This window comes from Pterocles gutturalis, unplaced genomic scaffold (assembly GCF_000699245.1).
Source record: "Pterocles gutturalis isolate BGI_N339 unplaced genomic scaffold, ASM69924v1 scaffold47755, whole genome shotgun sequence".
In the NCBI taxonomy this organism is placed as follows: Eukaryota; Metazoa; Chordata; class Aves; order Pterocliformes; family Pteroclidae; genus Pterocles; species Pterocles gutturalis.
Genome location: NW_010147656.1, coordinates 6,712 through 22,854, shown reverse-complemented (window position 1 = coordinate 22,854; position 16,143 = coordinate 6,712). Strand labels below are relative to the sequence as shown.

The following is a 16,143-nucleotide window of genomic DNA, read 5'->3' as shown; positions in this document are numbered from 1 at the left end:
AGAGACAAAAAAATTCCATATAAGACTTAATGAAGAAGCATTAATGTATGTTTATTTTCTATGTCACATTTAGAAATACAGAGAAACAGTAAATTATTATATTAACCTAGCTGGTGCCCTTTCAAAGGAAGGGTGCAACTCCATGTGCAATCAAGAGCTTTTGTGGTTCTGATATGCATTTTGTCTTTAAACAGGTCACATAGCCACTCTATCTTTCTGAAATGCAAAATTTGAAAAATAGCCTTAGTATCTTGTGAAGCTGGTACAAATGAAGACACCTTTGCATTTAAAAACTCAATGTGTAAAATACTGTTGTTACAACAATCAGTTCTGGTTTAGTTTTTCATTTGTCATGATACCAGATGAGCAAAGTTATTCTCAGAAGAAAGATTTAACAGTTATAAATATAGAGGAATGTTGGGATGCCAAAACATACCTAGTTTTCTTCTTGCATCTTTCTGTTTGCATTGAACAGAGGAGAATTTTTCAAGGGCTTAATGTAGACTCTTTTATTCTCAATGCTTAATCAAATTTAGGATATTCAGCTATGGGCAATTTAGTACTGTATAATGGTGTCTCCGAACAACAAATAAAAATTGTATCACAAATTGAAATTGCATTAATGGAGCTTTGTGCTTGCTTGTATCAACGGTTAAAAATCTATGGAAGGGCATATATTTTATTTTATATATTTTAGCATTTATGTCGTCTTCTCTATTATTTTTCCTAGCTTCCAAAATACAGTGATACATTGGCTGAAATCTTAGTAACTATCAAATTAATAAACTATGAGCAGCTACAGAAAAAGAGAACAGCGACAGACTTTCACTATGTTACATTGGTCATAGGAGATGCTGACAACCGAGTCATTTTTAATCAGAAAATTCTGTATGTATGATCGGGGTTTTCCACCTCACATATTCAAGGGTGTTGGCTTTTATTCCTTTCTGTGACTTGCAGTTTTTGCAATACTTTCTACTGATGCCAAATGGTACAAAATTATTCTTTATCCTTCAGGATTTTCTAGTCACTGCTGTCATTTAAAGTGCTGCACTAGATTCAAAACCCCCAAAGACATGTCAGTGTGCTTGTCACTACAGAAAGTATGTGTAAATATCTGTACAACACTGATGTCATATTATGGAAATCATAATTTCCACATAAATATAAAACAAGTACAATACGTATTAAAAAGACACATTCTTAAGTTGTTGCTTACTCTTATTAGCTATATTTCTTTAATTACATCATACTGTCAAAATTTTTTTTCACTCAGAGATGGAATTAAATTCTCCAGTTGGCTAAGATATGCTTGGACCAAATGGGAAAAGAGAAAAAAATATTTTCCAACTGCGTGACCTTCATGTGAGTTCTGGCTGAAGTCTGGTGCTTTTGGCAGAACTGAAACTGATCTGCAGGATCCTGGCTCTCTTATAGCCATAAATCACATATTATTGGAAGGTTGTTCTTAGGCCACTTATCAAGCAAAATTCAAGAACTAAGACCAAATAAAGGCTCTTTCACTTAGTTACAGATGCCATAGTATACAGTCTTGTTTTCATTGTCCATGTCTAACAAAACTATTTGATACATTACAGGGATTCTGTGCTGCTGAAAACTGGAAATTGGATGAAGAAAATTGAAGTGAAAAGAGCTCTTAAATCAGAGGACATTAGTATAAATTTAATTAGTTCTGATTATGGTAGGTTGATAGGTATGCTTTTAATGTAAAAACAACTGCCTAAGAATTTTGAATAAATTATTGAAACACTTTATATAAAACCAAAAATATAATCAAATGAACTGATCTGGAAACAACATTCTGTTACATGTTTTTTATTGGGTTGAGTATTACCTAATAGTCCTAATTGCATTATCTGTTTGGTTCATTTACTGGCATACTAATGAACTGGGAAGCATCAAAACTGTTACTAAGAGATAGCATTTTGCTCTGTTGATACAGATTAGGATTCTCTTTTGCCCTTTGTCTTCAAGCTGAATTAACTTTCGGCTGGGATAACCTATCAGCTCGATAGGTTTTGTGATTAAAAAATATTAGATATGGATTAATTTCCACTTCAGTAGCAAGAAATTTCTACAGTGGAAAATGTTGTGCCTTAATGTGTGTAGTTTTAAACATTGATCCCCTTGGTGTCAGTTTCCACAGAATTGGAACTATAGCAGCAGATGAGGAGAGACAGTGATGACCTTGAAACACAGAACTTTGAAACACAATTTAAAAGTAGAGTGGCTGTGTTAAATTCTGTCATCATGACCCACCTGTAAAGAAGATTGCTGTGTACTAGACTGTATATTTGGTGTTTCCATGAATATTGAGTATTCAATATTGAGACTACTACAGTAATCAAGCCTGGAATAATCTTTGGCTAAACCTGGCTCAGGAAAAAGGAAGGTTTTCTAACCAAATAGAGATTAAGAAAAATTTGTCCTTTTATTACTATTCAGCTGTCTACACATTGTACTGAGTTCAGTAAAACTCAACAGTTAATTTCTCTGAAATTGGTAACAGTGAAGTTAGACTACAGGCAGGTCTTCCTAGTCTCTACTTATTTTCAAGTCTGCTTCTGCTTCAGACTTGAAGGAAATATCTCATTTTTTAAAAGCCTGTCTGGTTTTCCAGTAATATTTGCCTAATGAAAGACAGAAATAGTCTTTTTACAAATGGTGTATCTCCTAGGCTCATGTGAATCTTGGTTTAATTAGAACTAGTACCATTATTAGCATTCAACTTCAAAAGTACTATCAACATAGTCATTTGACACCTTTGCCAGTGCAGAGCTGCTGATATTCCTGTAACACAGACTGTAGTACAATTCTAAAGTTAAAATTATATCAGCAGTGCAAAGCCATAGATAAATGTTGTTTTAAAACAATACAGAAAAATTCTGTTAAAGGGACTAATTTTGATACTCAATCTAGTAACTATGTCTTTAATTCTGAAAATGTTTGGGTTTTTTCATCTCAATCATGAAGAATCCATTCATATAATAGTGTGCTTTTAATGGTACATTATCTTAACAAATTTCCATAATCTTTTAATAACATTTATTTCATCTTAAACTGTTCAGAAAACTGAAGGTAATCAGTAGTTTAGAAACAGTGTATAGCAATTTTAAATATTTTTGTCTTTTTTTCAAAGTTGGCCTTGATATACAGCAAGCATATACAGCCTTATACTTAGCACCAAAACCAGTGGGAAGTAAAGTGGTTACAAATCAAAAACTGAAAGCTGAGTCTTCGCGTGATGTGTGTTATGGCTCACCACAAAGTCTGCCAGCAGCAAAAGCAGATACAGGTAAACGGTCAGATCACAATATCTGGCTAATACCAAAGTCAATAGAAAATTTAATTTTACTTTGAGTAGAGAGCTAGATCTTTATTTATCCATACTTTTTCTTTCTCAAGTGTAATAAAAGTACAATGATGCTGTTTCTGCTTGTCAAGTACTACAGTGCAATTCTTTGAGTTTGAAAATAAGAGAAATTATGGGTGTTTGATATCTAATATTATTGTTTGAATTTGGGAACATGGTAGTGCCTCTTTTTTTCAGTAGCTTTGTTTAATTTATTTCTAATTATATTGTTTGAGCATCCCAAAGTTGTGTTGAAGGCAACAAAATTCTAGTGACCCAGATGAATTCTAGCCCATCTTTCACTGCATGAAGTACTCTTTCAACAATATATATGAAATTAAAAAATGAGTATTTGTTTTATATTTATCTAGGAGGCATATCTAAACAAGAGATAACTTACAAGAAATACGGAAACAGAGAATGCAACCATCGCTGTAAACATAAGGATGCATGTGGACATGACTGTTGTGAGTTTCATTAAATCTACTACTTCTGTTAGTTTTAGACAAATAATTTAGAAGATCTTCATTAGTACCAATAGCTACATAAACAGAAGCAACGCAAGCAAGAGAGTCAGGCCTGAGTTGTTGCTATGTTGCAGTCATAAAAGCAGTAATAAAAAGCTTTGTCAATAACACTTTTATAGACACTACAATGATTAATATTTTTCATAACATCTAGCATATGAATTAAGAGCAAAGTCAAGCTTGTTACACTTTTATATAGATATTGGTGTGTTAAATCTTTTAGGATATTTTAATAGAAAATACTTAGTGGCAAAGTTTCCATTGATCTGGAAAGAATTAGGATTTATCCCTTCCAAAATAATCTTCAGATTATTTTAATTCCTTTTCTCAGGTAAAACTGGAGTACCTCCAAAGTCTGAGATGAATGGAGATTCAAAGTTTTCTCTATACCTAGCTGATCTAAGGAGCAGGAACTCAACTTCATCTGTACCCCCAGTAAAACGGTTAAAGGTTCACATGAATACAGTCAGACATTGAATAAATTTATTTTAATCTGTTATGTATTTGTATATATTGTTTGCAGAGAGAATTTTATAACTAAATATGAACATTCAAGTTTGTCTTCTCTGTGTGGAGTGCAAAAAGCAAAGAAGTACAAAGGTACCAGAAGTCCAGGTATCTTTGAGAGGTTCTGTTGCCGTTTGGGATGCTTCCAATGATCCACTTCCGTGCATGTACTCCTTGTTTTTGCTTTTATGGCATTTGATAGATGGTGTTGGGTGAGGTACAGAGACATCGTTGGAAGGTACTGTGCTGTGACTTGGCTTTGGAAAAATATTACCTTAATTAAAACATATAGTGGTACTTACCAGAGTAATGCTTCTTCTACTTATCAGAGACATTTTGAAGGGTCTGGAGCACAGGTCTTACGAGGAGTGGCTGAGGGAGCTGGGGTTGTTTAGTCTAGAGAAGAGGAGGCTGAGGGGAGACCTTATCAATCTTTACACCTCCCTGAGAGGCGGTTGTAGAGAGGTGGGTGCTGGCCTCTTCTCGAAAGTAACAAGTGATAGGACAAGAGGAAATGGCCTCAGGTTGCACCAGGGGAGGTTTAGGCTGGATATTAGAAAAAAATGTCTTCACTGAAAGAGTGATCAGGCATTGGAACAGGCTGCCCAGGAAGTGGTGGAGTCACCATCCCTGGAGGTGTTCAAGAAATGTGTAGATGTGGTGCTTAGGGTCATGGTTTAGTGAGTTAGGTGGTGTTGGGTTGATGGTTGGACTTGATGATCCTTGAGGTCTTTTCCAACCTTAATGATTCTATGACATCTTTTTGCATTGACAGGTAGATCCCCTTGTTTATAAGAAAACTAACCATGTTAGTTTTTAACTTCTGAAAAATTTAATGTCTTGCACTTTATGTCTTTGAATGTGGTACTAAACTAGTTCTTTCTGCAGCAAGAATGGCATTTGAGATATTGGAGTATTTTATTTCCTCCTTGTGGTTTTGTTTGATTGATTGTTTGTAGTAGAGAATGATTTAGTCTATAGCTAATACAGATGAGAGTTAGTGATAACCAGTATGACTTTGCCAGGGTACTCGGATAACTCCCCTAGAAGCATGTAATTCAAACCTTTTTAACTGATTACGTTAGACAAGCAGACATCAGAAACATTTTATGTATGCTCTTTAAAAATTATGCTAACTTGATACAGTTTTATGTCGTTAAGATTGTTAAAAAACAACTATTTTCAATATGTTTATATCTTATCAGTTACAGTAATCTGTTTTCTTTAGATGCAGATGTTAAATCAAGCTCAAAATGTGGATCTCAAACAATTTGTTTTTACACCTAGATCTTTGTTGCCAGCATTGCCAAGGTACTGATTAATATAAGTAACAACTTACTTTAGATAGTATGTTAAGTTGTAATAACTAAAAACTGTTTGGTGAATAAAATTATTTTGCAACTTTCTGCAACTGTTTTACTGACATGTCACTGTTGGTTTTTTTTTTAATAGGTCTAGCAATAAACAGTTGTCTTTACCACCTTCATCACTTTCAGTGGATCAAGTAGATAATGTTAACAGCTTAGAAGTATCGCAGAAACAACTGCAACCCTGGAATTATGGAAAGATTAGTAAGTTATTACTAATGTTTGAAATTATTATTTTCACTGTTTTGATTTGAATATACTTGTAAACTCAAACTTGCTGAAATCACTACAGCAACCAGTATAGCATTATAGAATACTGGACATATAGGGAAATGTAGTGGCCTTATTGTCTGTCTTTCTGGTATCAGTAAGAATTTCTAATGTAGATCTAAGCATCTAAATGTACCTTTGAATAAAACAGTAATTACTAATTCAAATATATGAAGGTCCAAATCTATAAGTACTTCCTGAAAAGTATGACTGTAATGTATTTCCACTGAAGCCAGTCGTTATGCAAGAGGTATTTTATCCCTATACCTATACATTTTCTTCTTTTCCCTTTCTGCTGGAAGAAGTTAGTGAAATATGAGCTTTTGTTTGGTAGTTGACAAAATGTGACCATTCAGTAACTGAGTTCATAACTAGTAAAACATCTCTATCTGAAAAAAAAAAATCCTCTTTCTGTTTCTCTTCCACTGGAAAGGCTACCAATGTTTTTATATTTGGTGTTAAATGATCAGTCTTCATTATCAATATATAAATGTGATGTTCCCCTCACTGCATGCCTTTTGCCATTGTATGTGGTGACAGTAGATTGATGTAAATCAGTTTTTCATTAATTTGGCGAATAAGTAGCAGCTCCAATGTTTAGGTTGTATTCAGACATATAAGAAACAATGTGTTGAAATTAATTTAAATGTTTTTAGTTCATACTGCCTTAAGTGTTGGCAACTATACTACATAATTTCATTTTTAGTTAATATTTTGATGATGGGAGTGTAATCCTATTCCTTTAAATTAATGGTTTGTATTTTCCTGCCATATTAATTTACCTGCTCTAGTTGTTACCTAGTCTTAAAGTGGAAGACTGTTGCATAGCCATATCCCCAGTTGCTGGGGGGAGCAGGCAGTTATTATATGATATGAGTGTGTTAAAAGAATAAAGTCATGGTGTTGTAGTTTTGAACCCGGCTGGGAGTCAAACACCACGCAGCTTCTTGCTCACCCTCCCTTCTCCCAGGAATGGGAGAGACAATTAAAGGGATGAAGGCAAAAGAGACTCATGGGTTGAAAGAAGAACAATTTAATAACTAAGCTACAATAAAATTGAGAATAATAATGAGAATAGTTATAGTAATATATACAAATGAGTGATACACAGTGAAACTGCTCACCACCCGATGACTGAGGCTCAGCCTGTTCCTGGCTAACAATCTCAGAGTGGGGAGAGTCCTGAAACTGCAAAAGAGACAAGAGCCTGATCATCTGAGACACCTAGAACAAACTGAGAGAATGAGACAACCCCGCAAGAGGGGTGACCCAGGGAGAGAGAGTGAGAACTTCTGGACAGATCCTTATCCGTATACTAGGCATGACATGCATGATGTGGAATATGTCATTGGCCAATTTGGGTCTCAATCCTAAACCAAAGGTCAAATCCTAGGCTAGTAATCAAGTCTTTGCTCCCTCCCAGCTTCTCCTGCACCTGCAGACACTGGCACAGCAGAAAAGCTGAAAAGTCCTTGACTGTCCTGGCAGCAACTATAAACATCAGTACGTTATCAGCCTTCTCCTCAGCACAAGCCTCTTACTAGCTACTGTGAAGAAAGTTAACTCTGTCCCAGCCAAAACCATGACACATTGGAAGACAGATGGATATTCCAGTATCGCTGTAGTCTATGCTCAAGAACATCTTGAGGCAAATCATACAAGATCAAGGGGATGTAGTAGATATTGCTGACTAAAAATGATCTCCACTGAATAGTAGCAGAAAAGGTAACCTTGGCTATATTGATTGGGCTGGCTGCGTTTAAAAAAAAAATGCACCAAAAATAGTTCTAATGAAGTTGGGCATCAGTTCATATGATTTCTATAGGGTTAACTCCCATCTGTAACACGGTATCTTTCCATTCCATACCAAAAAAAAGGTAGGTAATTAAGAATATACTGTGAATAATTTTAGTAACCTAAACCTATAATTTCTTTAAAGTCTACTTGTCTGTGCAATAACACACCATGCTGACTGTGCACATCCAAAATTACAATAGCAGTGCCTTCCTGGTGTTGCCACTGTCTGTGGAACAGGAATTTTTATTTGAGCCTGTCCTGCTCCCCCTCTGTTCAAAGGGAGATCTGGATCAGGGTTTCTTAGGCATATTAGGGCCATGAGAATAGAATGAAGATTCCAGCACTGTCTGATGCTGGAGGGTAGTATGGCAGGAGAGAGATGAAAAAAACTAGCAGACAGAATTGGACTGGTGATAAAAAGAGAGAATACAACAAACAAAGGGAAAGAAAGAGAGGAAACAGGGAAGTCTTCTTTGCACCAGAAAAAAAAAAAAAGTATTTTAAAACATTCATTATCACATTTTAGTTAAGAATTTTAATAACAATGCTTGAAAATGTGTTCGTCATGGCTAGTTCTTAGGCATTAGATTTATGTGAGGAACACAGCATTCAGAGTGTTTTGGAAAACTGTGGAGAGAATAAAAGACTGAATTCAAAGTATTAAATTTGGAATCAAACAATGCTTCTGGCAAAAGGAAAGAATGAAATTGCAGTGATTTTTATAAGGCCTGTTTTTCTAGAAACTACCCTGAGGATAACTTTTCTCAAAATAACGCTGAGTAAAAAGTGCCTCTGTGACAATCCTCCTTTCAATAGATTGAACAACTGGTTGTAAAAATATAGAACAGTTTTTGCTGTACTGGTCCATTACAAATGTTTTACACCTTTCTCTTGGAAACATTCAGTGTTTGTTAGTGAGAAGAGCCAAGAGACAATGGCATAAAAAGCAATGTTAAAAATCCTTAATGCGTAACATGACTGATACAGATAAAAATCTTGTTTTTCAGATGCTTTGGATGTGGACTGTGAACTGAGTGATGATGTTTGGGATGATATTGATGATGAGAAATTAGTATTTGCTAGCAACTTTGCCAGTAGGGAATTAGGTAATTCTTTGTTTCCTATATACAAATTATTTTACAGGCTGTCATTTGAGAATAGTGTACAAGTGTACAAGGATTAGAACTACCTGAAATTTTTTGGTTAATTGACTTGACTGCCAGGTTTATTACTCTGCCTTGAATGTCAACTATATTGAGACAAATCTAATACAGAAATGAGAGCTGATAAAGTCTTAATGAAAAAAATTTTTTATGGTCTGCAACTGCTTATTTGTTAATTTATCTGATTGCTTATCTTACATTAGCGCTAAACCCACGGACAAAATATTTCAAGTGTTAAGACATTTTAATAATTTTCAAACTCTTATGTATCCTATTGTATAAAATATTTACAAGGGGTTTCAGCTGGTTTGTGACTCATTTTTTAAAACTTTCATTCTTAAATGGAACGTGGAAATATCTGCCTTCAAATTCCAGATGAGTGTGAACCACTGGGCCAGTACACAAGAAGCAAAGCCACAAATGACATTTCAAAAGAGTAAGCATTATTTAATTTATTACAATTTTACTCATTTAAATATATTGTTTGTATTTCACGTCTTATCTGTATAATTAAATGTCTAGAAGGTTGTTCACTCATAAAAGTGAGAGAAATTTCAACTTTTAAAATGTATGAATTACTGAATGATTTGAATTTTTTTTTTTAAAGTGTGGAGGGAAATAAATAGAAAATCCTGAACTGAAAATTAAATCATTTTGCACTTCTGTAAAAGTACTTAAATTATTCAACTTGATATTCTCAGTTCATGCATATTACAACATGAGACCAGTATTCAGAGCTCAGTGGTTTCTGTGGTTAACAGCACATCAGAAGTGAATTTATCTGTACAGACTGGAAATATAAATATGGTGAGTAAAAATAGTAAAAAATTTTCCATAATTATTTTATTTGTAAATATATTTACCATAACTGACTTATGAATCAGTTTGGGCATACTGAATTTCTGAAGATTTCTGTATTGTCCAAACACACGTGCATCCTGTGTTGAGTGTGATATTCATGGCACAAAGAACTAGAACTTGAATTTACTTTATATAGCATGACTTCAAAATAATTACTCAATTTGATTGTCATCTGCAATATATCCACTATATAATTATATTTATAATGTGCTTGGTCCTTGTCAAATACCATAACATCAGTATAAATATCTGTGCTATGTACTACAACAATCTGGCAGTTTCTCTTTTGGTTAGCTATTTTAACCACATACACTTTTTAACATCTCCATTGCAGTCCAGTTTTCAAGAAAAAAATCATTCAAATCCTTCACAAGAGCTGAAAAACGTACAGTGTTCTTCGATCTCAAAAATAATCTCGGACTCTTCTAAATTCACTAGGAAGGAGGATTTTTTTATTTTCACAAAAGAAAAGGAAAAAGAAGTAGATCCCAGGTAATAAAAAGCTGTGTAAATTTTTCTATTCCTCAGTGTTCCAGTGCTTAGTTCTTCATGGAACACAGACCTTTAGGTGATGTGTTAATTTATAACATTCATTTTCACAATTTTTCACTATAATTTTTCACAGTAATAGTAGCAATTCACTTTTCTTAGAAAGGAGAATACTTTAAAATTTTGGTTTTCTTGGTACCTCTTGACAATGCTTTGTATACTTTGTATACTTTGTTCCTGATTTCATAGGTTTTAATGTACTATAACTGATTTAATTTTTTTGTTTCCTTAATCTTCATTAGATATCTTCTTGATGATGAAATCAATGATGTCAAGCCCTTTCTTGGAATATTTGATGGTATTTTGTAAAACATAAACAAAACACATTGTAAGTGCTGGGGAAAAAAAGTCATTTTTACAGAGTGAAGTCTTCAAATCCAGTTAAGAGAATTTGATTTCTGTTGTATACCTACTTACCAATAGCTGGATTGCTGTATAGAGTAGATAATAACAAAATTGATATCTAATTTGTGGAATTCTAGTTGTATTATATTGTTTTGAAAAGTATTTGTTTGTTGACCTTGCTGTTTTCAGGATTACAAAGAAAAATATTGGAATGTGTCTAAGGAGAATAGTTCTCAAACTGGGGGTGCATTTATAGATTAAGTAAAAATCACATAAAGGAAAGTAAGCTGTTTATTACATGCCTGCTCACAAGTGTTCTTTATAGGAATGAAAGACTCTTTCCTCGGAATTTCTTAATGCTTTTTGCTTTTATTTTTCGGTTTCTCTAATGCTGAATTTTTTATAGCACTGATTTTGTTAAATAATTAGATCTACAAGTAAAAGCAGTAGAATGGTAGACTATTCTAGACTATATTCCTTTTGACAGTGCTATCAACTTGTTAATAAATAAGTGCAACTTGCTTCAAGCAAATGGGTTTCCAGACTCTCAACAAACCCACTGTAAAGCATCTATGAACAATATTCTAAAACTGTGTTTGGCTGTTCACTTTGACACCCAAAGTGATAAAATGGACATTTATGCATCCTAGTACAGATTTAAGCAACCAGGCATTGAATTTGGATATCTTCTTGTAGATCTAGCGTTTCAACAGTAGACCTTGCAAGTTCAATAGTTAGAAAAATACATGATATTGCCTAAAATCTAAGAGAATGTTAATTTTCACTGTTAATTGTTCAAAATGGGTGGAATTAAAGTGTTAAAATCACACATAGAACCGTAGCTGTCTGTTCTTGCAACATTGTTTGTAGTGCAACCAAATGCAACCATGTTTTGCTGCACTGCCTGTTTGTATTTTTCTCAGCTAATAACATTTTACTTGACTTCAGTGTTTGCTTACACTTTTGACTTACTTTCTGATATAACACTTTCTCCATATGAACGAATGGCCTAGCACAAGCAGCCTCAACACTTTCCACTCAATATGTTTTTGATATGTTTTTGTGCAAATTCCAGCAGGCCTAGGCTTAGAACTCACTTTTCTTTACCTCAAATATATATATACAAACTTCCAGATGCAATATTTAATTGCATCTGGAAGTTTGTAGCATGCCAGATCTCTTTTTGTCTTTTTTTTTTTTTTTTAAACTTCCAAAATGAGGTAATTTGGGATTACTACACTACCACTATGTTTAGTCCAGTAATCCTAGTCATGTACATCCTAGTCACCTCCCAGTTCTGTGTCAGGGTGACATTTAAGAATGCAGAGTGCCAAATGTCATTTCAGAGAATCTTCCATCGGCTCCATCTACCTCTATGGGTCTCGCACATGGAGAAGTTCCAGGTCATCTAGGGTATCTAAAATGGTACTTGATGCAGATGTTTAAGCACCTGACTCTCTCCCAGCTGCCTGAAGTACATACTTATTTTTGTTCCAATTTATAGTTCATATTTACATAGCATTCTTTAATTGCATTTGTATCCTGCCTTTCCCTGGGGCTTTAGCTTGCAACAACTAATTGAACTCTTCCTCAGTTTCTTCAAGTTTGACAAAAGCTTTTACACAGCAACACAAAACTGAGTTTCAAACATGGAAAATGGGAGAGAAGGGAAAAAATTGTAATCTTGTGATTATATCATTTATATCATCTTGTGATTATACAGCTTCCAAATTTCTGAAACCTCACTCATCTGCTGGTTGCTCAGGCCTCACTTGCAAACCAGGGGTGCTTCTGATGGCAGGTGCTGTACTTTTTCATGCTGGTCTGCATGAAGTTCCTTCTACAGGTTCTGAACTGTGGGGTAGTGACTGTAGAGGAAGTTGATTGTGCTTAGGTCTTCATAAAGATTAATAAGGTAATCTTCTAATTATTTCTCTGTACTAAGGAAGTATCTTTTCGAGACTTTTTTGACCCCATTTCTACACTGAGGGTGTATTTCCATTTTTCTGTGAAGTATTTTGGTAGTTTATATAATGTCTAGAAAGTAATTGGCATTATTCCTATTTTTTGTATAGTCTAAATAAAACCAGTTGGTTTTAGTTTATAGGAGTGGGTTTATATTTTGACTATTACTTCAAAGAAAGTTATCCTTGCAGGCGGGTATTTTATTTTCCTCTTAGTCTTCCCTGGTGTAAGAGTTCAGCAGTTAGTATTGAGTTTCTTCAAGATTCAGGCTGATTAATTTTTGGATACTGTATTCAAACTTTTCCTTTTTATTTAATTTCCAATTTTATCTGTAGTCAGGACACATGTTAATAAACGCATTTTGGTACTTTCAAGATTATTCAGGAGTACTTGCAGATGGTTTATAACATCGTTTCCTGTGTCTGGTTTTCACAAGAAATCAGCATGCTATATCATCCTTGGAAAATTACAAAATTCTGCTATTGCTGCTGACAGCATTTCACAGATTTCAGAATATAAATCTTTCAATACTTCAGTGTCTTTACAGTAATATTGAACCTCTGGTGCAAAAACATTTTTCTAGTGTAAGTGCTTTATTTGGCATTCTTGTTTTGCTTCATTATTCTTATTAGGTCTATGACTCTTTAAAGTCTAAATCACTTTCAGAAAACCAATTTGGAAGTACTTATATGCTGAAATGTTCTCTCTCAGGAGAAAGAATGACTTTTCATATGGTAGTATTTGTTATTGTCCCATTTTTCAAATCATAATAATTGAAGGATCAAAAGTTATAACCATAGTAGATCTCTATGGCCATAATTAATTGCAGATACACTGTGACTATACTTCAAAACAAATACAGGCAGAAAGAGCAAACTGACTGCAGAATTTTAGAAAAACCTAGTCAAATCTGAATTAAATTTTAAAAATTAACTTCCAAACTGAAGTAATTCAGAATTACCATACTACTGCTGTGTTTAGCCTAGCAGTCCTAGTCATGTACATCCTAGTTATGTCCCAGTTACATGTCACGGTAAGATTTAAGAATGAGTAGTTTACTTCCTGCCCATCAGAGTCTTCTGATTTTCATGAAAATTGGATTGCTCCCACACAGGAATGGTGACGCTTCTCCACAGATGCTTTACATGAATGACCAGGGGACCAAAATCCCAGGTCATGCCCCAAAAAGTGAGTATAGACATAGCTATGAAAAGCTGTCTAAAATTAGTCATTTTACCTGAATCACCTTAAGTGATAAACCTAGTTTACCTGGACTCCCTGTGTTGTCACTCGGAAGAGGGAGACACTATCAGAAGGTGCTTCAGATGATAAGTGGGCTGAATTGCTCTCTGGTGGAACTCACTAAATTACCTGTGATGAAAGTGACCACATAACGTTAGCATGGAGAAGCTGGTGTTCTGTAACTTCACAGCAGGCTCACTGAATATTGCCTTTCTTCTGCACGAGATGCCTGGGGTTTTTATCCACCTTAAGGATCCAACTTTTCTAAGTTTAATAGTCTTATTTCTGTACAGCAAGAGATGACTGTGCTCCACTAATATTGCTGCATGCAGCTTCCTTTCAGGTGGTGCCTAGCTGATAAAACAGACTAATTAAATTCAACACAATAACGTCAGACAATTTCACTAAGTTACTACCAATAGATAAAATACAGACTAAAATACATAAAAACACTGTTGAAGTCTGAAAGGATCCTTGTTTTTAATTCTGCAAGGAGCTGTAACATTAAATGAGTGGCTTGAGTTTGAATCAGTGGGATTGTACAAGTCATTCTTTGGGGATACAGCAGAATGCCACAGACTTTAGTCTCAGGATGATTCTATAAAATTTACATTATAAAAATACTGTTTCCCATAATGGAATAGTGAAAGAAAATTTGATGTGATGAGAAGTCAGATTTTACTATCTTACTTGTCTGATTCTCGGTAATAAAATACATGCTCATACCTGCTTTTAATTCAACTTCCTGATATGCTTCCTTGTCCTATCACATATATTGATTTCAAAATACAAACTGAGGTCAACCATGTCTGTGCCTGAAGAAAATGCAATATGCACTCAAAACCCATGATCTTAAAAAATTGTTAGAAGAAAAGTAAGTGTAGTGTTTAAACATGTTGCCAAGCACATTTGTGTATAAGGCACGTTGATAGCGTATAGAACATTGTAAATGTACTGTATGCAGCATGTCTCATGATCATTTTAATTATGTCAACTTTATTAATGTATTTTTGATATTTTGATGGATTAAACATTACAGTAATTGTTTAATTATGGCAGTTGCGACAAGTCAGACTCTCGTTATTTGGGTGTATTTTTACTTAGTTATACCTTCACAGAACAGCTACGTGAGGTATAAAAGTTGGTGCTCTTAAAGGCAGTCAGCAAAATGATAAAGAGTGAACAGAAGTCACCATATGGAACCAATATGCAACTGAAAAACAGTTAAAGTCAGTCACTTTGTAGAGCACAAATGACATCTCTCTAAGGCATCATTATGACGGAATGAGTGGTATCTCTTCTAAAATAAAAGGTATCTTGCATTACTTCTTTATGTCACCCCTTCCACTTTTTATGTAGAAGTGAGAGCAGTATAGTGTCAATTGTTTTACTGACAATCTTTAAATTATATCCGTGAATGCCTGGGTTGTTTGGTTTTTTCCTAGCTCCTTTGCTTAATGAGGAAATAGAAAAGGAGGTAGTAGTTGGGGTAAAATTTACTTCCTGCAGGGAACTACCAACAGATTGAATTTATTGAAGGCTTACACGAGAATAAGCTGAGGCACATACCGTGTACTGACAGTTTGCAGTGATGAAATTCAGTTTGAAAAAAATCAGATAGAAAAAAGGTTTATTGGCTGCCACTGTTCAACTGAGATAAAGGCCACCCCGGTTGAACCATGTTTCTGTATTTGTTCTTTAAACCTGTATGAGATAAAATTGTATCTGTCCAAGCTGTTGCTTTTCTCGCAGTGTTGTAACTCTTGGTCTCCACGCGCTCTTGACAGGTATTTCAGATGGAGTGGGCTGGGGTAAGGACTGCATCCTCCTAAGTGATAAGAGGCCCTTCTGTCTCCTGTCCTTCTCTAGGTGGTGCTAATCACTGTTGCTCTTCCCTGTGGCTGTGAAGTGACTGTGAAAGCGGTGCTGCTGTTAACCTGCAGTCCTGCGCTGCATGTCCTCTTCTTAACAAGAGGTCCCAATCCAGACAGTTTATACCAGTTAGGGAGAGCTGTTCCTCAGTCCGCTTCATTATGCTGCCTACCACATGAAAACACTGCCCTTTCATTCCAATCTTGTTGGGATGTGCTTTGAGTGTTCCTGAGTCTGTGGTTTTTAAATGGATTGTTTCCATGTGCCAGGACTTGAGGGGCACATCTGATTGGTGGTGTGTGAAA

At 34.8% G+C, this 16,143-nt stretch overlaps 1 protein-coding gene across 1 annotated transcript in view; it reads left to right on the top strand.

The window, feature by feature from the left end:
• The window catches only part of HFM1 (HFM1, ATP-dependent DNA helicase homolog (S. cerevisiae)), a gene marked incomplete at its 3' end in the record, with an annotated part of 38,915 nt that extends 28,203 nt beyond the window's left edge, over positions 1-10,712 (top strand). Inside the window, exons 27-37 of the mRNA XM_010086108.1 lie at positions 731-888; positions 1,599-1,702; positions 3,745-3,840; positions 4,232-4,350; positions 5,636-5,718; positions 5,860-5,978; positions 8,849-8,947; positions 9,380-9,440; positions 9,706-9,811; positions 10,200-10,357; positions 10,657-10,712. Coding sequence (XP_010084410.1) covers positions 731-888; positions 1,599-1,702; positions 3,745-3,840; positions 4,232-4,350; positions 5,636-5,718; positions 5,860-5,978; positions 8,849-8,947; positions 9,380-9,440; positions 9,706-9,811; positions 10,200-10,357; positions 10,657-10,712 — 1,159 coding nt within the window. The remainder of the gene's footprint in view (positions 1-730; positions 889-1,598; positions 1,703-3,744; positions 3,841-4,231; positions 4,351-5,635; positions 5,719-5,859; positions 5,979-8,848; positions 8,948-9,379; positions 9,441-9,705; positions 9,812-10,199; positions 10,358-10,656) is intronic.
• Between the last annotated feature and the right edge of the window lie 5,431 nt (positions 10,713-16,143).